Raw genomic sequence first — 22406 nt, forward strand, 5'->3', positions numbered from 1 at the left:
GCTGAATTCTGTGATATGCATTAGTTGCAGTCAATTCTAATCTGAAGCAGGCTGAAGCCCAGAGGACCACATGAGATCCCTCTTATCCATATTCTATCATTGTGCCTGATTTCCATCTGTTTACGAAGACAGTTCAAATTTATTCATACACAATTAAAAGCATGCATAAAGAAGGAGAGCCTTTTGTCCACCTAATTACAGAAAATGGAGTCTCTTGATGGTTAAGCTTTTTTCATACAAAACATTGCCTCACCCCAAGTGGTCGGAAGAAAATACTCAACATTGCTTTCCCCTCGCTACTTTCAAAATTTTCACAGGTCAGAAAATATATAAATATATTCTACATATATTTTTCTATATGTACTGCTACTATTTATACTCTTAATCAATCAGAATAATATTTCACTAGTTCGCGGAAAAAAAAATGGACAGTGAACCTGAGGTCTGTGCCACAGACACTGAGACTTTAGACTGTTATTTCAAATTTGCGATGAAGTAATTATTTCAAAAGAGGAAAACTGTGAAATCACGAGAGAAGGCATTTGTAAATGCATTTAATCCCTCTGAGAGAGTAATCTAACAAATGAAACAGTAGGTTTAATTTTGTGTAAAAAATACGTGAAAAAAAATTCACCTTCCCATATAAAGGACTAAGACAAAGACATTGGACTACAGTACCTCACCTTGGCATTGTTATCACGTGAAGCAACAACTAACCTAAAAGTTTATACCTAAGTAATAATCCAAGCTGTGGCTGTGTTAAAAATATAAGTACAGAAATGAACAATTAGGTTTTGCTCTCTATCTTTTCCTTCTGCCTTAATCTTTATAGAAACCACTCTTCTCTCAGAGATGTAACAAAGTATTAAGTCCTGTTGAGGACTCCAGAGACTAAAGATCAGAGTAACCTAATGGCCAGTTTAGTTTAGTTAGCCAAGGTGTGAGGGCCAGTACTTCAAACACCATTGTTTCATCCATGCACCCAAGAATACTTTTCAGTGCAATAGAAAAGCAGGATTCTTCTATGTTAACATGCCAATGCCACCATGTAAGAAATATTTATCTTTTTAAGTTGTGAAAAGTATAGTAGATGCTAAGAGAAGAGAAAGAAGTTATGCTTGTGCACTGTGGTATTTGCATCTGACTGTTCTTAAGTCTTTTTTGATGCCTACCAGAGATACTTTTGAGCGCGTTTTCTGTGAGTGTTACATAGGCCTCAAGAGTTTCAGGAATCTCTACATCTGAAAAAATAAAAGCACAGTCTAAATTGACAGCTCAGCAATGGCTGTCTCCTTACAGCAGGAGTCCTTTTCATGGGATGGAATATATAAATGGTTCCAATAGCAAACATCCTTTCTGGAGAAGGAAAAAAGATGAAGACTGAAACCCAGGGAGCCTGCTACAAAAGTCTCTTAATATCCAGGCAAACCTGATTCTTTTCAGAGCAATGATCTGGAAAGCAAAAGACAGCCACAAGAACAGAATATAATATACCAGTATGTCTTCCCCCCCAGCTGGCTGCATTTGGGCACTTTCACTCATTAAGATTTATTACACAAAGCACACACACTTAGAAAGGATTTCCAACTTCACCGGAGAGCAAAACCCAAGATCCCTCCTCAGGCTAAACACTCAGTTGCTGGAGTCTTGCCTATCTAAGGATGGAGTTAAGATTTACTTAAGCATGTGATGATTTAGTCTGCAGATCTCTCCCACTGCATTTCTTCACTGGTTTATTCTGTACTTCTTGCCATATCCAGTACAGTTTCTTTTAGTCAGAATAACTTACGACGCATTGCTGTTACAGATGACATATCCCATCTGGCAGGCCACAAGCACAGAGACACAGCCAACTCCCTGTCATATCATATACGCCTTTGAGATTTTCCAAGGCTGTAGTCATCCAGGAATCTCCATTGCTGTGTCTTAAGGCCAGAAGGCCATTGGGATCACTTAGGGAAAGTTATTCAAAATCTTCGGGGCCTATTTAAAATACTTTTCCATGACCATCTTTGCCAAGCAATCACACATGTAACATCTGCTTTTTTTTACTAGCAGAAAAAAGAATGCACAATTTGCTACCATACCTGCTATACCAGCTGCTCCTCTCAGGTAGAAGTCCTTCTCTTGTCCTCCGTCTTCTTCCTCAGAGTGAAGTGCCCGTGAAACTGCTGTCTCCAGGTCTCTGCTAAGGTCATAATCATGATCCCACTCCAGAGGAATGGAGTCCACGCTTGCAGGGGTATCTCGACCTGATCGCTCGCTTCTCACCGGCTGGGAAAGAGGCAGCGAAAGGTTGGAAGATGGGTGCGGGGAGAGAACGCTGTCCGCAGATTTGTCATGCCAGTGTATGTCAGAGAGATCTGCTGATTCATCCAGATCCACCTCTCTGTCAGAGAGGTCATGTTCGTCATCTGTCAGCTAGAAGCATAATGCAAACAGAACTATCAATGAAAAGCGCAGAGGCACTGCATGGTCAACCTGGCTTGGCGAAATAAAGTAGCATTAAGCAACAGTCACAGTGATGGGGTTTCCATTTTGCATTCTTTTGCATTTTCCTTAATTATTTTAAGGTGCACTAAAAACCAAAGCAACAAAAAAATTCATAATGCAAGCTCATTTTAATAACTTAAGGCACCACAGAGTCTCACATCAAGCGTCTCCAGGCTTTTTACTGATGCCACTGCAATGCAGACATCAAGTTAAAGAAAACTCTGGAATCAAGTCATAGGAAGTATATGTGATCTTTATCACAAATGCTAGTGTCATTATATTCTTTCATATTTTAAAAATCCTGGGTTTTGTTCCTTTCCTTCCACAGGAGTTGAGCTACCAAAAATCACTATTCAATTGTGTGTTCAGTTCTATAGACAAATGTTTATTCTGATGGGAAAAATCGTTTTACCATTGTGTTTCAAACAAACAGAACCCAATAAGCAGCCAATGAAGCTATCTGACAGAGCAGGGAGATGTTCTTATTCTTACTGCCAGTACTACACTGCTACCCCCATTAATAAAGTTTTAAAAATCTCCAATTTGCATGGATTTTCATGATGACTTACAAAAATTCCAGATCTAGTGAGTTTGCTTTCTGAACAGGACAAAAATAGCAGATAATGAAGGGAGGCAGAAGGTCAGGGTTGTAACAAAATTAAACCACAGGATTTTTGGAAAGTTACAGAAGTTTCACGTTAGTTTGTTTCAGCATCTTTCTCTCTCCTCATTCTTGTAAAACAGCAAACAAACCAAACAAATACGTCGGTATGTAGGTATACACACAGGAAGGCGGATGAGTTTCTTGTGATAGCGTTCCACACGTCCAAAGACCTCTTGACAGTAACGACGCAGCTCATCTAGCTCTTCTTCAATGACAGCTGCATCCATAGGCTCACTTTTCTCAATGAGTTGCTCACCCTGCACAATTATCTGCTCAATTTTGTTGTTGTTCAGTGAAATTTCTTGCTGAAAAGCCTGTATAAAAGAGAAGCCCATGCTTTATCAATGGAACCAACATTGTAACAACCTAAGTTATTAAGAATGCAAACCTTAAGAATTTTTCAGCAAGAGTGGTGTGTGGGTAACTAACAGGGATTGTTCCAAATATTCTGGCATGAGCAACAGTGAGCAATTAAATTTAGCATTCCACAGTCTCTCTAGCTTAAAAACAGTGATACTTACTGGTTTACCATCTCATTCCTCGCTTGTTGTATTTGGAAAGAAAGCTCTTCTCTAAACAAGCCATGACCATGACCAAATGTCTAGAATGAACACAGATGCTAAAACTAACACACTGGAATTTTGGATAATATGACATTTGCTATTTTTCTCTCCAGATAATGACTTTTCTGATGCAGAAATGGCTGACAAATGTAGTAATTCTTAGGTGTCAGCAATAATGGAGAGTTGACATCAACAATTTTTATTGACATTTCCTCTTTTGATTAGGGAATGGAGACTATCACCCTTGCTTTTTTGAACAATTTCACAGCTCAGAGATCTTTTACTCTGGCAGACAAGTACATATTGAAACCTGACAGCCCATAAGTTCTGAGGCTAAAGTCTCAGTCTGCCAGTAAGGGACTGTGTTGAGCTGCATTTTTTGCATATTGTTTCTTAAATTCTTTTCCCATCATGAATGTTTTTATTCCTTCTCTCATCCCTCCTCCTGTTACCATTCAATTATTCTTTACCTTAAGTTGCTTTATCTTTGCTTGGACATCACACTCTGAGAAATGCTCAATGTTGGTCAGCTGCAGGTCCATCTCTGTTAGCCATACCAGGATGCTATCACGTGCTGTCTCAAACTCCTCACGCTGGCCAATAAAATGCTGGGGAGTGCAAAATGGAGTAGCATGAAATAACCAAACAACTCAAAAACCCCCAGCAATAGTGGTTCTCTGAGGAAACAGCTATCATGCCCAACTCAGTACACCATCTTTCCTTTTCTACATGCTTTTCAGTAACACCATCTACAGCTGCAATTAGCTGACCTATGAAAGTTATCTTCTGTGAAGGAGGTGGTGTTTGAGGTCACCAAGCGTTTCCCTACAGATTTCATGCTTTGGTTACCTCAGGCAAAGTAGACTGATGAGCTCCCTTCCTCTTCCAAAGATAGAAATCCCCTCAAAACCACTGCAAATGCATTAAACCAGGAAGCTCCTTGAGCACTCCTGTTTTGTAAGTACAGTAGTGAACTTGAAGGGCTAAAAAATGGAAAAATACTTTTAGCCTGCGCAGGATGGAGGTAACTCGCTTTTGTAAGTTGTCCCATCTCTGGTTCCCCTCATGAACCATCTGCTTAAGGCTGCAGTCAGAGTCAGTGCGATTCTCTCGGGCCAGGCGGCGATACTGTTTATTGATCAGCTCCAGCTGAGTCAGACTTTCATGCACTTGTCTCTGGAAGGCCTAAAGCAAATGAACAAAAGACACCATCAGATTTTTAATAACTGAAATCAGGATACATATATTACTGCCTCCCTTTATTCTGACCCTGCTTTTACATTCTGACCTGTGTTAGCTGAAAGATTTTGCTATGGATGCAGACACCTCCTGAGGGTTATCATAATGAGAGGCTGCCTTCTAATTAAAATGAGCAAAAAAGGAAAAGACTTTACAAAACTGACACAATTCACTGGATGAGAAATTGCAACATGAATACCCATTGAAATGGCAAATCAGTACACCAAAAAAAAGACTCCCCTTTTGACTCAATTGTATGCCTTCGTATCTGAGAACAGAATACAAACAATGAATATGAAGTATTTTTTTTAAAATGAACAGAAATCCAAGATTCCTGTGGCTTCACTGGATTTCCTCACACACACTGAATTTGCTGAAGTGCAAACATTGAAGACGTTTGAGCAATTGTTTATACTTTTACCAAAAATAGTGAAAAACGGTACTGAAGGAATCATCTTTTTACTTTCAGTATACTGGTATATAAGTAAGTTTTGTCTTAAAATTTTAATGTGAAGAAGATTTAGTGAACATCCCTACCAACTTGTGGCTGGACAAGTGTCTGCACCATGTACTTTCAGTGCTTCCTCTACTGTTAGAAAAGCTTCGGTCACCCAGCTGGGGAGCAGCAACAATAGGTGACTTAGCCCATGAGTTTCATGTTGTGACTAGCAATCACAAAGCAAACTGGAGAAAGCATATTGTAAAAAGCTGACTGAATTGATTCCTTCAAAAACAAATAAAAAAAAGAATAATTTAAAAAAAACCCTACTTTTTTTTTATGTTGTCAAAGAAACAGAAAAGCAATCGATCAAAGGAAGACTTAAAAACATAGACTACACCAGCTCTTTTTTGAATATAAGTAGGTTTTGGCTTCCATTTTACTTCTATAAGCTTGCTTTCTGGTATCTCACAATGAAAACAAACAGTGAATCAATTCCAAAATCAGATACCACCCTTACTAAGGACAGGAGAAGTATGATAGATTTTCTGTACAGAGATTTTCATTAAAATCAGCTAACACATGAGATTTCTATATAAACAATATATACTCTTTATATTGTACCAGTCAAAGCTAAAAATAAAATAAGCACATTTCTGCTGTAATACCAGAGACAAAAGTAACAAAGCTACTTAAAAAAAAAAAAAAATCAAGGTCACAGTCCTCTCAGTTATACCTATTCCCCTCATTACATGGCCTTTAAATTGGGTAGGGAGCAATCAACACTGAGCAAACAGGAGTGAAAACTCAGTAGAACTGAATTCACTTCAAATTGCACAAGGAGGCAATTCTCATATCAGAGGCACAAATCTGACTGTATTTACTAGGATCATGAAACCTACAAGTGTGCAGTTGTGTTTCACCTGTTACCAAGACTTGTCCAGCAAAAGAACAGCTGTGTATTTGTCTTCCATTTTTTCAGCTCAGCTACACAAGAATGCATCTGTTGCATTCTTCCCTGTAAACTCTTTTCATTTCTCCAGAAAGTACTGGAGAGGAAGGAGTTTGATTTTGTGCAGTGAAGTTAGCAAGATCTATCTCTGACCTCCGCACTCAGGAACTGAAAGGGTCTTGCATGGTCTGCTGGGCTTTTTTTTTTTTTTTTTAACTGTAGACAGTAAAAAGTCCACAAGTCTGCAGGAGAGGGAATGTCACCATGAAGGCTGAGGTTCAACGACAATGACTGGGCAGTCAGATTAGCTGTAAAAAAAGACAGCCAAGATATTTTTGGTACTGTTTCTCATCACTAAACAAGAGATTTAGATCCTGATCACTGAAAAAAAGGGACAATGGGAAGGAGGTCTGAGACTTGTGTCCAGGAAGCAAATGTTTTTATACTATGGTAACCCACCTCACCATAATGAAGTCTAGCAGTGTTTAACAACAAAACCTGGCTGTTAAATTCAGAAATGTGAATGTCAATTATAAAACTTCAACCAGTGCTTCTCATTATGTTTTTGAATTAATTGTTGAACCAAAAAGTATTAACTGGTATTAAGACACTGTTTAAAATTTGCATTTCTTTTCCATAGCAAATACTTTACAGCACTTTACAGAATTGCCTAAATTGTTCTCTTTCTTCAGAATTATTTTCCTCTCTTGTCCTGATATGCTCCTTGCAAATACGAAGCTAAGCAAAAGATTTTCACCTGTGACCAGCCACATGACATGTGTGTGTGCTTTACACACGGGAATAAATGCCATTTGAGTTATTAGACAAGCCACCACATTGTAGTAGACACAACAGAGTTATGTAACAAGCTCTTAAGCATTGACTGAAGTGACAGCTTGTCAGTTTTGAAGCATGCACTTAACTTTTAAGTCACAGGGGATATCATGTGGACATATAACAATATTTGCACAAAGATGAATTTGAGGTATATGGATCTAAAATGGGGACACTGAACAAAAAGAGTTCTGAGGGCTGGTTTCAGAGAGTTACAGAATGAAGAGGAAGGATAAAGCCAAAGCAAAAGCTAAAACATACAGCATGCATTTGAAGAGGTGCTTGGTGAAGCGAGATTTATGAATGCTCTGGGGCACCTACTGACTAAACATATTTAAAAGTTGCAGAAATAAAAAAGGTGCTAACTTTGGTGAACAAAGCAAGTGAGAGTGGATTGATTCATTAGTATTTTCAGTTGCCACCTTCCACTTTATTTTCATCCTAGAAACTTGCTACTGAAGGCTGCTACAAAATCATCAACTCCTCTATATTAATACAGTGTCTCTGCTGAGTGACTTGTGTATGGGAAGGAAGAACACCAGCTGGCTTCTGTAATGTGATCAGTAGATATTACATTTCGACTATTATAAATCACCTCAAATTTCTTCAGTTCTTCCTTAGCAACCGTGTAAAGCACACCAGAGGAGCTTGGGAAAGCAGCTGTCTTCTCAGAGGTTTTTAGCCAGTCTTCAAACCTAGAGTAGTCATCCAAAAACTTTTGCCATAGCCGCCACGTCTCTTCAATTCTGCAATAGATAATGGAAAATTACGGAATGCTCAGACTGAAGGCCAGCTGATCTACACAACTTTAACTAATCGTCTACAACAGCAAAGTAGCGCTGCATCAGACAATAACCAGTTTTTAATCTAACTCAGACAGCCAGGCTGATAAACAGACCACAGGGAAGGCTGGCTCATTCCAGACTGAGCTAGAATAAGATGATGGCATTTTTTTTTTTTAATGCATCTAATTTTGGCATCGGTATAAAAAGAAAGTTTTAAGTATGCAATACGAGCTCTAAAAATCTGAGCACATGCCAAATCACTTCTGAAATACAGACACAGGGTAGGTACCTAAGCCAGTATTTTAGAGATTAGAAATTCCATGCTACCTTCAACTGCAGAGCTTTTTCTTACAGAATGCTTAAGAAGTTGCAGGATGTATTTTAAAGTTCTCAGTCATTATTCTGCATTGCAAAGGGATATGAAATTTTTTTTGCATTCACCAACAAGTGGTAAAATGCTATCTCTCAATATACACTGTAAACATTTCTATTTAAAAAAATTAAAAGTTATTCCAACACTTAAAAACACCCCTTGACTTCAGTTGAATATGTAAAAATAGTGTCTGACTCTTGACCCTGAAATCAAATTGGCTTGATACTGAGACTGTAAAATCCCAAGAACTTCAGCATCACTTGACTCCAAATAACAAGCTCTTTTTTTGGACAGGTTGTATTAAAGCAGAATTTTGTCTGTTTTTACATACAGAATACATCTTTCCCAAATCTTAGATATGCAAGTCTGAAAAGGACCTGATCCATGCAAAATTTATGCTTTGCCGATGATGTTTAACCTTAAGTTTGACAACTGGAAAGTTGCTTTTTAACATGAATAACTGTTTCTAGTACAATAAAGATTTTAAATACTGATACCTCAGTTAACTTACAAATCTGCATAAAGTGTGCATTGCAAGAAAGTAAAATAGAGTTCAATGCACTATTCCACATTAACTTAAAATAGTTCTGAATTCATTTGCTGGACACAATGGTATGAAGAGCTGTACATTTTCAAGACAGTGTCAAAAATAGAACTTATAAGCTGTATTTATATATATACACTATACAAGAATTACCATAGCAATATTATAAAATCAGTCAAAGATAGCAGTCTGTGGATATAAGGCGGCACAACTTAACAGCAACATTTTTTTTGCACAAAATAAAGAAAACCTTTACTAAATACATTAAGAATATCCCACAAAACCAAAGATCATATAAAGTTCAATTCAGCATTTTGAAGTCATAAACTTCACCTAGAGTTCTTGATGTGACTATGTAAACATCAGAGAAATTAGATTCATAACTTAAAAAGATACAGGCAAGATCTTCACAAATAGAGGAGTTCAAAAAGTTTAACATGTATTACTACTGGTTACATAGCACTGGCACAATCTAGCCTACATCACTATGACTATCAAACCCACCCGTGCTATCCTAGCTGTAAATAGAAAACAATGAATCATCTGGATACCGTGGACATGCAGGGTATAGATGGTCTAAGCATGAGCAGTAAACCAGACCACACCCAAGATGTTTGGGTGCTGTAGCCCACGCTTGCTCAGCAGAGCTAAGGTGGGCAGATGAGGAAATTCCATATGAGCGTCAAGTCCTACAATTCTTTCAAATAAACAAAATCGGACATAAGACAAACTGCAGAGGAACATCAGGTGCATGAAAACTAACACCTGGAATAACATTCCACCATTCAGTAACTAGTTTCCCCAAGTTTCAGTAGTTCTGTGGTAAACTTAAGTGTTACAACTCCCCCTTTTAGGTCATGTTTTCTAAATCTCTTGGATTCACTGCTGTCATCTAAGCTTTCTCTATTTTCTCATAATTTCTCTGGACCATGGGAAACAAGACATCATTCCATCAAAGGCCTTGTGAGCAAAATTTGGTAACTGGTATCTGTACCTTGTATAAAGGTGCATACAAATGCAATCTGGAATTTCTTTTTTTCCCCCACACAGTAACAGCTATTGTTTTTCATTCAGTGGTTGACCTTTTCCTGACCCCTACACCCTTTTCTTCAGTACTGCAACCCTATAACATATATCCCATCCTGTATTTGTGCCCGTGGAAGGAAATAATAACCTGTAGGCCCTTCAGACTTACTTAAGTCGCCTTTCCATTGACATTGCACAAATGTTCCTCCACCTTCTGTCCAGATTGCGTGTAGCCTGCTGGATAGAGTCACACTCTGCTTCTGTGGCACAAGCATCACAGTCATGAAGAAGCACTTCACACAGATTGAGAACAGATGCCACTCCAGTGCTGTGTTTCTCTATGTCCCTCTGAAGTTCCTGCAAGTGAAGAAGTTAATTCTTAAGAGAAATTGCAAAACATGCATAACTACAAATGCCTTTCTTGGCTACTTATTAAAAAATAGATTTAATAATCTTGTGAATGGGAGAAACACATTTAATGAATACCTATTAAGAGACTGCATCTGCGCAAGTGGTATTGCAAAGTTATTAATGAAGCCAGGAGACCCTGGAAGCATGCACAGCTCCCTAGGGACTACAAACACCAAACCATAACCTGGGACAAACTGCCAGAGCACTGCATGCTCAGCTGAGCATCTTCCACACACATTTAATCAACATCACCAATGAACGGTGGAATTATTCCAAGCCCTTTCCCGTTATCACACTGTAAAGCAGCAGTTAGTAAGAGAAGTGTGACAAGAAAATACGTTCTTATCTACTGCAAAGGTTCGGTGGAGGTACCCTTTGTTAACCTACTCTTCCTCAGGTGAGCTAGCTGCAAAGTGGCATGCTTGACATGGAGATTGGCAGCAGCATGTGTTGAACAGTGCATCTCTAGGAGGAGATTTTTCTTCCTTGAACTTTCCAATTCTATAGCATTTTCATTGGAAATGGAAAAGGAAAATTCAGGACAACTAAAGAAAATGCACTTACACTGTCTTAGCACTTATATGTGATCAGTATTATCTCTCCTGTTGGTTTCTTGGTTGCAATGGCTTTTCTACACTGTTGATAATGTTTCATCTTGAAGCAACGTTTCAGCTCGTTTTGAACTACAGGTTCAAATTAAGACAAGCCATAAAAGTAATTAGCTATTGCTGTTGGATCAGCGCAAGGAAAAGAAACCCTGCTTGACTTCTGCCTATGTTTGCAATGAATCATCATAATGTTAGATGGAAAAATCAGGATGGACAATAACAAAGCCAAGACAACAACAATTCCAATAGTGACAAAGAAGTACTAACGTGACTACATCAAAAAGTGATACGTTGCATCTAGAATACTATGTTCACTTCTGATTCAGATGAAGAAAAGAACTGTTAAGACTAGAGTTAGAGATGTGGAAGTTTACTTAGGAGAACAAGAACTTGGCAGCTTGAGGACTGCTCTTTATAATTTTGCTAGTGAAGTAAACTATAACATGCCAAGGGAAATATAGTGTCAACATATTGTCTCTACATACATTTAAGGACTAACTAGAGGAACTTTTCTTAAAACTAGCAGTATGATGTTCTGAAAATGCCTTCCAGCAGGAAATGAGATCTGAATGTAGAATCTAAAAACCTCAGCAAATTTCAAATGGAGCAAGGTCAACTTGTAACAACCAGCTGATTTGATTGTTTGTGATAACTGGGGTTGCACTCAATGAAGTAATTTATTTCCTTTTCTCATCTATGAAACAGAAAGCTATTTTGTGAACTTCTACATGAGACCACCAAGCTGAAAAATGAGACCATCAAGTGGAAAATCACAATGTTTTCTTTCTCAGTGCTGGCCCTTTCACTTTCATTTGCCTGGAAAACACTCTTTTATTGTGGTGTCCACGTGTTTACTCTTCTTTCTACCCATCCTGAAATGTTATATAAGGATGGATACTGTAAATAGATACTCTATTGAACACAAACTCCAGAAAGCCATGAGACTTGAGGTTAAGTAAGTTCAGGTAACACAATCTCCTTCCTGCTGTTTTGGAGTACAGCAGTAGTGAGAACTCCCAGTTCATGGACCTGAGGATTCCTAAGGATTAAACTTTTTTATTTACCTACAGAACCTTTCTACAAGAAAGGCCTTACATTGTTTTTTCTCCATAGCCTTATATTTCTTCCCCAGATTTTAAAATGATCTGTGTTTATTAGAAAGCATTTAGCCTTTGAGTTAGTTCACAAAGGAACATGACTTTTATGCACAACTGTCACCCACATACAGATTTTTTTTCCCAAAAGCAAACACATTTTTTTCCGCATTTCAAGTAGTAGCAGATTGAGAAAGTAAACAAATAAGTAATCCTTGAAATGCAGTTAGCAACCCTAGGAAAAGTCTGCAGTGAAGTTACCCTATCTTCCCCAGGATATCCAGCTTCCATTGTATCTTTAATTTCACTACAGAGACCAGAAATCTGCAAAACTGACTGTTGGCTGAAGTGGTAGATAACAGAGTTACAGACATGGAATTTGGCCTTGATCTTTCACAGTATAATATTTTTAATATAATTTTGGATATGAACACCGGGTAGCAGTATCAGCAGGGAATATAATGACCTCAGTGGAAGATCAAACATGGAAAAGAACGTAAGATCACTAACGGAATAAGAAAGAGGGATGAAATACTTGAGAAGATGGCCAATGTACTGGCCTTCTGAGATGCGGTGGATAGTGATGTAGCCTGCAACTAATAAAAAAAACTGTTTGCCATACACCGAAGATGGGTGGTGGGTTTTTTTGTTTTTTGTTTTTTGTTTTTTTATTATTATAATAATCATGGCTTGCAGTGTTATCTAATCAAATCATCATCAAATTTCCAAACATGGCATCCTATCATGATAATTAACTTGTTTCTCTCTTTTGGAGTTCAAATTAAACCACTCGCACTTCTACAGAGTATCACTGCACACTGTGACTGCATGAGGATCACCACAAGGAAACAGCAGAAGGCAGAGATACACCAGTCTCTGTGCCCAGAACAAGTCCCCTAAGAAGTGGTTGTAAAACTGTAGGATGACTGCATAGGAATGCTAGTAAAAAATCTCAAGTATCTGCTTTGTTGACAGCAATGTTTAGCCCTGCCCAGCACTTTATTGTCTCAGAAACACCACTCATTAATAACACTTGTGTGTTACTTCTTAGAAGTAACATTGGTTTTAGTGCCAAAACCTGGTTGACTTAACATTTTTCTGCCCATTCCAGTGTTGACTATTTTGTTCTAGCATTCATAAAGGCTATGTGTCCTACAAACCAACCAATTTCAACTTCACATGTATAGCTCATGCATCTTTGCGTGCAAAGTGATTTCCAAACAAGCTGCAAAATAAAACTGAGTTAGAGAGGTTGCTAAACAATAGTAATCTCGAAGCATGTGCAAAATTTGCAAGGTCTAATAGGTGTCAGTTTTGCCTCTGGGTAGAGACAATTCAAACAAACAAAAACCACAAACCCCAAAGGAAAAACAATTGCAATTATTCGTTCAGGTTACATCTCTTGATGCCTTACCTTTCTCGGAAAGGTCAATCAGCTCCTGGTGGATTCGGTGTCAAAGCCAGCAGAAGGCTCTATAAGTGACACAGTAAGTACCACTTGCCTTGATATTTAAACACTTCTTTGCCTCATGCCCTCTCAGCACTGAGCCTGGGTATGGGCAGCCCAAGGACACTCTACTTTGGTTCTCCCCATGTCATCGTGCACCTGCTAAGTGTTTGTATTTTACCTGCTGTTCATTTAGCTTCCTTTGTATCTCCTCGGAGTCACAAGTTTCATAGACAATAGGTTTGGACAGCTCTGACTCAATGTGGACAAGCCACGATCTCAGGCTACTCATGTTTTTATCCAGTTGCTGCACTGCAACGAGGGTCTCCTTCAACTTCTTTACCCTGTAAAGAAAATCAAAGAGCAGCATAACTACACCCAGAAGGAGAATTTCCACAGCATGCATTTCAGGAAGTTTTTAGAGAAATGTAACTTTGATGGCAAGTTCTGTTGTGTAGTTTTCTTTTATTATGTAACGGAAGCATATTATGTGTGCAAATAGTCTTGGATTCATAGGTTCCAGTTAAGAAAAAATAAGAGCCTACTGATGTCATGCAGCATTTTCAAAGCTTCTGTACCTTTACTGGTTGAGTTAAATATTTGTTAAGAAAGGTAAACTTCTGTTTTTTTAATGAACTCACACACACCAAAACCCCAAAACATTCTAAGTAACTTAGTTGTGCATTTGACCAACAGATGACAAAAGTTCTTCTTAGGCTACAAATTACTTAGCCATTTAACCAGTACTGGTGGTGGAGTGCACTGAGTGAACAGGTCTTTTTCACCCCAGTGATTTCTAAACATTGCCATAGAATGGTTTGGCTTGGAAGGGACCTTTAAAGGTCATCTAGTCTAACTCCCCCTGCAATAAGCAGGGACATCTTCAGCTAGATGAGACTGCTCAGAGTCCCATCCAAGCTGACCTTGAACGTTTCTAGGGATGGGGAATCTACCACCTCTCTGGGCAACCTGTTCCAGTGTGAAGACTTGTCCTTGAATAAGTAAGTTTTAGAGGGAGAAATCCAGCTAAGAACTAGTGAGAAATCCTGAATCCCAAGGGCTGCTTTAAATTGTTCTTGGTCTTAATGGACTAGTTCAGATTTAAAAAGATGAAACTGGCCAGGAAAAATTAAATAGTGGATTTATTTTAATTAAGAGAACATCAAGCTTAGACAGTGAGAAAAATTTGACTAAACCTTCTTCCTCTCTTTGGTATTTTTTCCTTCAGCCTGTTTCAACTGCAGAAATGTCTGAGTAATTCTAATTCCCTCCTTCCTATTCCCATGTTACATAACGTACATTAGTGGATTCTGAAATTGTTTCTAAGCTTGCTTTTTTTTCTTCCATTTAAGTAGTACTACAAACAATTTTGAGTAACATTCCATTTTATGCTTCTATTGCTCTTTCACTTCAGTGTTTCAATATCAGAAACCTTGGAAGAGATGAGTGCACCTGGGAATAGACTGTCTAGATCAGGTTGAAAAATACAAGATTGCCAGATTCATCAAACAAACAAAATGCCACCTGACTACCCTGTAATTCAAACAGGGCAATTCACATTTTTTCCATAGTACTAACCAGCAAATTTATCAAGTGTTTCCATATTTAAAGCAGTGGTTGCAGCTGACCATTAAGAGTCTAATATGGGTGTCCTTCTCTTACCAAAGAGAAATGCAGAGATCTTAACATCACCAATTAAAAAAACTTAAAAGTTAAATCTTTCAATTTTTTCACTCTTTCTAGCCCTCTTTTTAGATCACAGATGGTGAAACTATCGCTCTTTAGCACCAAACATGCTTAAGAACAGCTTGAACACATCTTGCTTGCCAGAATCTCATGACCAACAGCTGCAGGGTTGTGATCTGAAAAAAAAAATCTTGGTAATTGGAAAAAATCTGGGTAATCTTAAAATCTGGATATGAAGGGACCGAAATCAACACAATCATGCTGAAAGACTGCCCCAGTTATCCTAAAACACAGTTATGGGTTTAGCCTTGGAGAGACACCAGGAGAACAATCAATGCCTGGGGGCACCATCTCCTTGTCACCTATGGTTGTACAGGCAGTGCTTTGTGGGTTTGGACCAACTGAACATTGCTCACAGGGTGAGCAAAAATGTTGGTTATCACTCTTCTGGAATTCACATACAGCTTTCCAGTCTCTGACATTAATTAAAGAGGAGTGAAATCCTGCCCATTTTCTGCTTAGATTTCGAAGGCTGGATGCTGCTGATCCTTTGCAGGCATGCTGGAGCAGGAAAAGGAACAATGAGTCATGTCATCACTGTGTAGAAGCAATGTTACTCTATCATTTGCAAGCCCAAGTCGCAGACCAGGTTATTCTTGTTTGTAATTGTATAGTACCCTAACCTCCGTGGCGGATTTTATTGCATTTTGCCCGTAACACCTGATAAAGGCCCCGTCATTTAGAAAGTGCCCTCTTTGCCTCAGGCAGACTGCATGGGAATACGTCCCTGCCACGAGTGAAAAACAACCCTGGCCCAATTAGTGCTATTTTCAGTCACATAACCTAAGCTACCAAAGGAAGAAGAACTGTGACACAGTAAAAGAACACTCCAACCAAAACCTACTGCTAAACCTGCCCTCCCACCAAACCATTGCAATTCCCTGCACCTAAATACCAAAAGTTAAAAAAAGCACCACTCCCCACCCCCCCAAGAAAAAGGACAACTCCCTTCCTGCCCCCCACTACATTTACTAAGACTGTTCTTTTCTGGTACAGAGTCTAACATAACAGGTTCCTTGCCCATGGTACAAATAGATGCAAATAAAAAAGTGCTTCTTGGAGTATGCTGGGCTTACTTTTTTGGCTGAACTGCAATACAGTGTTATGCCTCCAGCTACTGTGAAAACATATCTGCAAACAAATAATAGATGTAATCCATCAAGTCTAAGAGTTTTCCTCTGAATTTTAGCAGGCAAGATGCCCATGGTCTTCATCTCACTGAATATTATGCCTGTGTACAAACAATTACATAATGTGTGTGCAACAAAATTATGTCTCTCTTAAAAATACAGCACGTCAAATCCTGTATTTCCATGAAATTGGTGGGGCCTGAAAGCTAATGAAACTAAAAGCCCTGCTCAGAGACAAAGGACAAATTATAAACCATTCAATTATGTTGGATCCCTAGCCAACCGCAATTTTGCCCTTTTGAAGTTCCATTTACAAGATTTCATTTAAACAGTTAATTATTCCAATAATCATCTCGTGCTTTTGTTACAGCTTTAAGCATGTTACTGCAAGAGACTCGAGGTAACTCCCCTCCTTCATAATCAAGAGTCCACATGGAAATCAAAGGCTTGGACCCATAACATGGTTGCTTTACAGGTTGTTTTTTATATAACACACACGCACCAGTGTTCCTACATTTTAGAAATACTTAAGACTCTCAGAAGGGAAAATACTGCAGAATTCAATTGTTTGTTTTTATTGTTTACTGACAAAAACTTATCTGAAAATTTGAATGGGCTCATGATGCTTATGTTTCCCTTTTCCAATTACTGTGCTTTGGTTATGCCGAGAAAGTAATAACTTTAAAATATCTATTTTACATTAAGAAAAGGCAGTGGGAGAAAAACTCAGAGCTGAAATTAAGCCTAAGTATCTTTAATTTATCTAGTCCCAAATTATACAGCCTTAGATTCCACTTCAACCTAAAGAGGAACAATTCTGTAAATGCATAACTATGCATCATATAGAGCTCATAGCTATTGCATTAGTAATTTAGACAGCTGGTTACTAATATTAAACTTTAAAAAAACACATGAAAAAAGTCAGTAAGAGTGCATTAGCTATGTCTGTACAAAGCCAGTAGAAAGCAGACACTTTTTTTTTTTTAAATATCTACTTGGAACTGGAGACAAAGTTTCAACAAACAGTCTATGAAATAGTGAAAAATATTACACTGTTAAAACCAGTGTTTTTAAAAAAACAGTTTAAAATAATCTTTTTATGAATAAAAAAGATCTATTGGTCAAAGCACAGTACTATTGTGTAGCTGGACACTAGTACTGTCAGTTATATTTGCTCTTCAGACCACAGTTTCTCCTTTCAAAGAGCAAATTTCTAGAACTCTGGACAAAACAAAACTTCTAGAAAAGATAACATGAATAGGGATAAAGAGAAGATGAATCAAAAATCTAGGATGATGTAGGCTGAGTTCAAGTATTACATGCAGTAACAAAACAGTCATTAATAGGTACAGTACAGACCGGCTTCAATAAGTTTGAAACACTTTAGAGCTTCTCTCCTTCTCTGCCTTTTGCTTGTAGCCATGCCCCTTTGATGACACAAACAGTGAGCAGACAAATACAAAGTCTGCTTTTTCTCATGTGTGTACATGCTCTTGTATTTAAAAACAGCAGTAAAACCAGTATACAGCTTCTTCCAGACAGCAAAGAGTTTTACTAGTTCTAAGTCTGCATCAGTAGCAAAAAATTATTCTGGGATCCAAAAGTACTAGCTGTAAAACAAATTATGCTCTTACCACTGTAAATATTTTTAAACTGAGCAGAAAACACTAATTTCTAGCTAAGGCAGTGATTTCTACATATCAATATTTCAATTAGTTTCTCATCAAGACAAGACTTCAGAAAGAACTGTATCAATCAAAAGCAAACAAAAATAGCTGCCTGCCTTGTGATATCACAATTACAGTCTGGGAGATCTGAATCCACACTGCCGTCCTCTGCCATCCTCACAGCACGCAAGTCCTCTGCCACCACCATGAAATTTTCCAGCATTAAAAAGAAGAACTTCCACTCCAAAAGCCTGCAAACACTGTGCTTTGGGCGGGGGGAGGAAAGGGGAAACACTTCTCTTTGCTGGTGAGTACTGTACAGAAAATGTTGCATGCCAAACAAATGTTAGCAGCCGTTGCTTGATAACATGAGACTGAATGGTGACAAGTGGTCATGCTTCTAAATAAAACTTGCATTCATCAACATGTGCCAGACTTGATCTCCAGGAATGTGGACCGTGAGTGCTAGGGGAAGGGATGAAAACACACAACAAAGCCTTCTTTGCAAAGCCTGAGCAGTTGCAGTATTAGCACTGCTTCCTGGCTGTACACATCTATAACATTTTTTGCACTGCGTTGACGTATCAGAAAAATTCATCGGAAAGGAATAAAATGTTCTAGAAGGCCAGAAACAGATGAGACTGATGCAGAGACACAGCTACCTTTCTGTAGCTGCCTCTTCTCCAGTTAGAGACCTCCTCAGAATGGAGAGGCAATTAAAAAAACATAGGTCAGGAAACAGAATGTAAGAAAGAGCCTTTTACAGGTGAATGGAGAAGTTCCACTGCAGAGCATGAAATCAATAGGTAAAGATTCAGACTGGACACATATTACCATAATATATTACTAAAGCATTTTCACAGAGCACTTTCTGTTCATTCATAGTTGTAGGAAACAAACCATTAAGAAAAATGCTCTAGGCAAGGGATGACTGTAGCTTTGCAGAAAAATACGCTGGCTCTGATCATTTATTAATGCTGTCAGGGATCCAGAATATGAAAAGATGTATTTCATTCTCAACCTCAGAAAAATTAATCTGCATTTACTTGCTGAGTGCAGCCAAAATCGTATTATATGATATATTCCAGACTCCAAGTACCATAGCAGGAACACACCACAATATGTAACAACATATTCTGAAGAGCCTCTGGAGCCTTCTAAAAATTGTCTTGGGGGATGCAAACCTTTTGTCCAGTGGGAATTAGACAGCAATACAAGTACTTTGTACAGACATTAATCAACAACTTGGGCTTTAACTGCTGTCAGCCTGAACTACAGCTGAGTTAGCAAAATAACCACAACCTAGAATCAAATCTCTCCACCATTTACTTCCCAACTTCAGCAATGCAACATTCAAACTTTGCAGAGGTTTTTTTTCACTTCAGTAAGCAATAGGATGGAAAGGGTTATATGTTTTACTGCATACAATAGTGCTGAGCAAGTTAGCTGAGAAGGCCAAGTTGAAAAATAAATCTGGAAATAAAAGTAAATAAAGATTTTATATAAATTAGTTTAGAACTAGGACTTGACACTCTGCTTCATGATAACAGAATGAGAAAGTTTAAGTGTATAATATTGCAGTTTATATCTCCCCACTCCAAGAATGATACAGGATCCTGACCCTATAGAGGACTCTAACTTCTAATACTGAATAGACGATACAGATCTTTTAAAGATGTGTTTTGCAGTTTCTGAATACAATCACTTTTCACTAGAAACTTCCTGAAGGTATTATTTGAACACTTGTCCAAGTAGGTGTTTCAAAAGACAAACACAAAAATACGGCAAATATACTTCATGTTCAATTACTGGTGATGTATCACATCCTCTGAAACCAGCAGGCTCCTTAACCATAACACACCACTTCCTGACTTAATTGTGCTGTAAGAAACATACAGTGTTTGTTACTTTAAAATGAACTACTATAAAAGGAGCTGGAGCCACCAGAATGCTTCTGCTTACATAAAATTTACTGCTCCCGTGCTTACAGATTTCAGAGCAGGAATGCAGTAAAACCATATTAAAAAAGAACAGATGAAAAAAGACAATGGAACTAAACAAACCCTTTTGCAGCTAACAGGACTAAAGTATTACTAATTCGTACGTCCTTACATCACAGAAGCATAAAATATAAAGTGTATGTACATTTTATGAAGTGCAAACTTGTGACAAAATCATTGTTGTTAACAGCAGCCTGTAGCACATCTCAATAGAAAGTATTGAAAACAAATAAACTGGTTTCTTCATGTATCAAACAAAAATCCTCTATTTCTTTAAGTTATGAAAAATGCTGTTATGTTTTTCACCTTGAGTAATAAGAATCTTTAAGCCCACTGTGCATGTCTACCTGCAGTTACTCTTCTCCATCCATGAAAAAATCATCAGGCAGAAAAACTAAGACTCAGTTTTGGAACTGCTCTTCTCAAAATCCAAAACTACAAATGCACTGTTTCAATTCCTCCGCCAAGAATATTTAGAAAAACTGCATTTGTGCCCAGTTTTAAGCACTCATCTGAAATAAGATGCTACTGGAGGAAGGCTCACTAAATCTGACTGAAACCGATCCTGTGTCTTTCTAGCAGAAAATGTTTTGAATTGACTCTTCTTGAAGAAATGTCAGGTAATGTAAAGTGAAACAGGAAGGTGAATGTCACAGAAACGTGTTGATGGTTAAGAATAAGCTCGTTTCACAGTCAATGACGAAAAGGCAGACAATAAAAAGATTTTAAGTTCATGAAATTCCAGCATATTAATCTGTTCCACATAGCATGTAGACATAAACCAACTGTTTTACCTGGCTGCAATAAGATCTAGAAGATGTTGCCACCTGTCATTGATCTTGCCAAGTTTGTACTCTATCTCTGACGCCTTACTCTCATGGCTGGCTTTAGCAAGTCGCTCTCCCATTTGCTGGAGCTGGATTTTGTTCTTCTGGGCTACAGCAATTTCCTCTTGATAATCCTGGACAGTAAAGAGCAATCAGAACTCAAGGTACTTATTCTGAGTACACTCTGCTCTACACTCTAAAGAAACCTTAAAACAATACATGTGAATGTTATTTTTTTAGTAATTGGTACCGTGGAGAAACAACCTCTTAAATATTAGATGTATAACCATGAAAAACTTCATCAGGATGAAAAAAAAAACCCCAAACCCCAAAACACAACACCTTCCATAAATATATCTGCTATGCTTAAACTCATTACAGGCAATTCTGATTGGACATTTAGTAAACCATTCAGACACCTTTTGACTTTGCATTTACTTAATTTTCTGGTACCCTTGGGAGGTCCTACCTCAAGAAAGACAGCAAAATGCTGATAGTGAGAGAGCACAAACACACAGTCCTACTGGAACTTATAAACATCACTGTAAGGTAAAAACTCCATTTCAGCTAATTCAGTATCCTCTTTGCAACACAACACAAGCAAGCAGTTAAAGAAGAGCATGTAAGTGTACATGCACTGTGTACCTTTTTCAGTTTCTCAATCATTTCTTCTATGAGGATGTCACCATTTTGAGAAACCTTACTTTCCATTTGTGTCAGCCACTCACAGAGCTCCTTGTTCTTCTCACTGAAGACAGCCCACTCATTCAGTCTCTCACTAACTTGTTGTCGACGTAAGGAAACCTTAAAGCATTTGCAGAGTATAAATAAAAACAAACTAGTAAATGTATTTAAGAGATGATTGAAAAACTGCTTCAGTGTGAATTCCTCTGGCCCTGTAAAAGTGTTCCAGCCACTTACTTGCCATTAAAATAAGCTGGAGTTGTACTGCAAAAGTTTTGTGTGACTTTCTGTGAGTTTAGAGATATGTGTTAATCTCAGGTTTCCTGTTAGCTACATCCTACACACAGAGAGAGGCATCCAAGTGTTACACTTAGTAGCCTGTCAGTATCTTGTTCTATAACATCTGTAACCCAAAGGTTTCATTAGAAGATAAAAATAAAATTCCTTGCTATTTTTGTTCACATATGAAATGCTGTTAAGTACATTAATACTTTATTTTTAGTTGAAGAGATTAAAGAAAAAAGGATTATATAAATGCTTGACCAAAGCAAAACCAAAATATATATACATAACATATGGTGAACTCCAAAACACTCTGTAATTTCTGCATAAGCATGATTTGTAAGTACAAAGCTAAATCAAAGATACACTATATTTTTCATAAGCAATTCTCTACCTGAGTCCCAATACACTCATTTCATAAGACAGTTATTTCTCCTAAACAGGCAGGATACCTAGAGGAATTTCAAAGGACTGAGGTGTGTCCTTACAGGAAAGAATAGGCATAAAACATCCAACTGGCAAATGCTATAGTTAATACATGAGGAAGGAGAACATTGCTATGTTGAAGAAATTGCTATAGCAGTGGTATATAGCATCA

At 38.0% G+C, this 22406-nt stretch overlaps 1 protein-coding gene across 16 annotated transcripts in view; it reads right to left on the minus strand.

Annotated features, from left to right (window-relative positions):
- SYNE1 (spectrin repeat containing nuclear envelope protein 1) overlaps nt 1-22406 on the minus strand; it is a 316992-nt gene that overhangs the window by 17041 nt on the left and 277545 nt on the right. For 12 of the 16 annotated variants that reach the window (XM_056344228.1, XM_056344222.1, XM_056344234.1 and 9 more), the window contains 10 exons: nt 21488-21646; nt 20810-20976; nt 13654-13816; nt 10082-10269; nt 7780-7930; nt 4723-4905; nt 4191-4328; nt 3280-3471; nt 2088-2421; nt 1173-1241 (listed from right to left, as the gene is read on the minus strand). In XM_056344228.1, coding sequence (XP_056200203.1) covers nt 1173-1241; nt 2088-2421; nt 3280-3471; nt 4191-4328; nt 4723-4905; nt 7780-7930; nt 10082-10269; nt 13654-13816; nt 20810-20976; nt 21488-21646 — 1744 coding nt within the window. The remainder of the gene's footprint in view (nt 1-1172; nt 1242-2087; nt 2422-3279; nt 3472-4190; nt 4329-4722; nt 4906-7779; nt 7931-10081; nt 10270-13653; nt 13817-20809; nt 20977-21487; nt 21647-22406) is intronic. The other 4 variants (XM_056344229.1, XM_056344232.1, XM_056344224.1 and 1 more) reach the window with 1 other exon arrangement.

This window comes from Falco biarmicus, chromosome 6, assembly GCF_023638135.1.
Source record: "Falco biarmicus isolate bFalBia1 chromosome 6, bFalBia1.pri, whole genome shotgun sequence".
NCBI classification, from domain to species: Eukaryota; Metazoa; Chordata; class Aves; order Falconiformes; family Falconidae; genus Falco; species Falco biarmicus.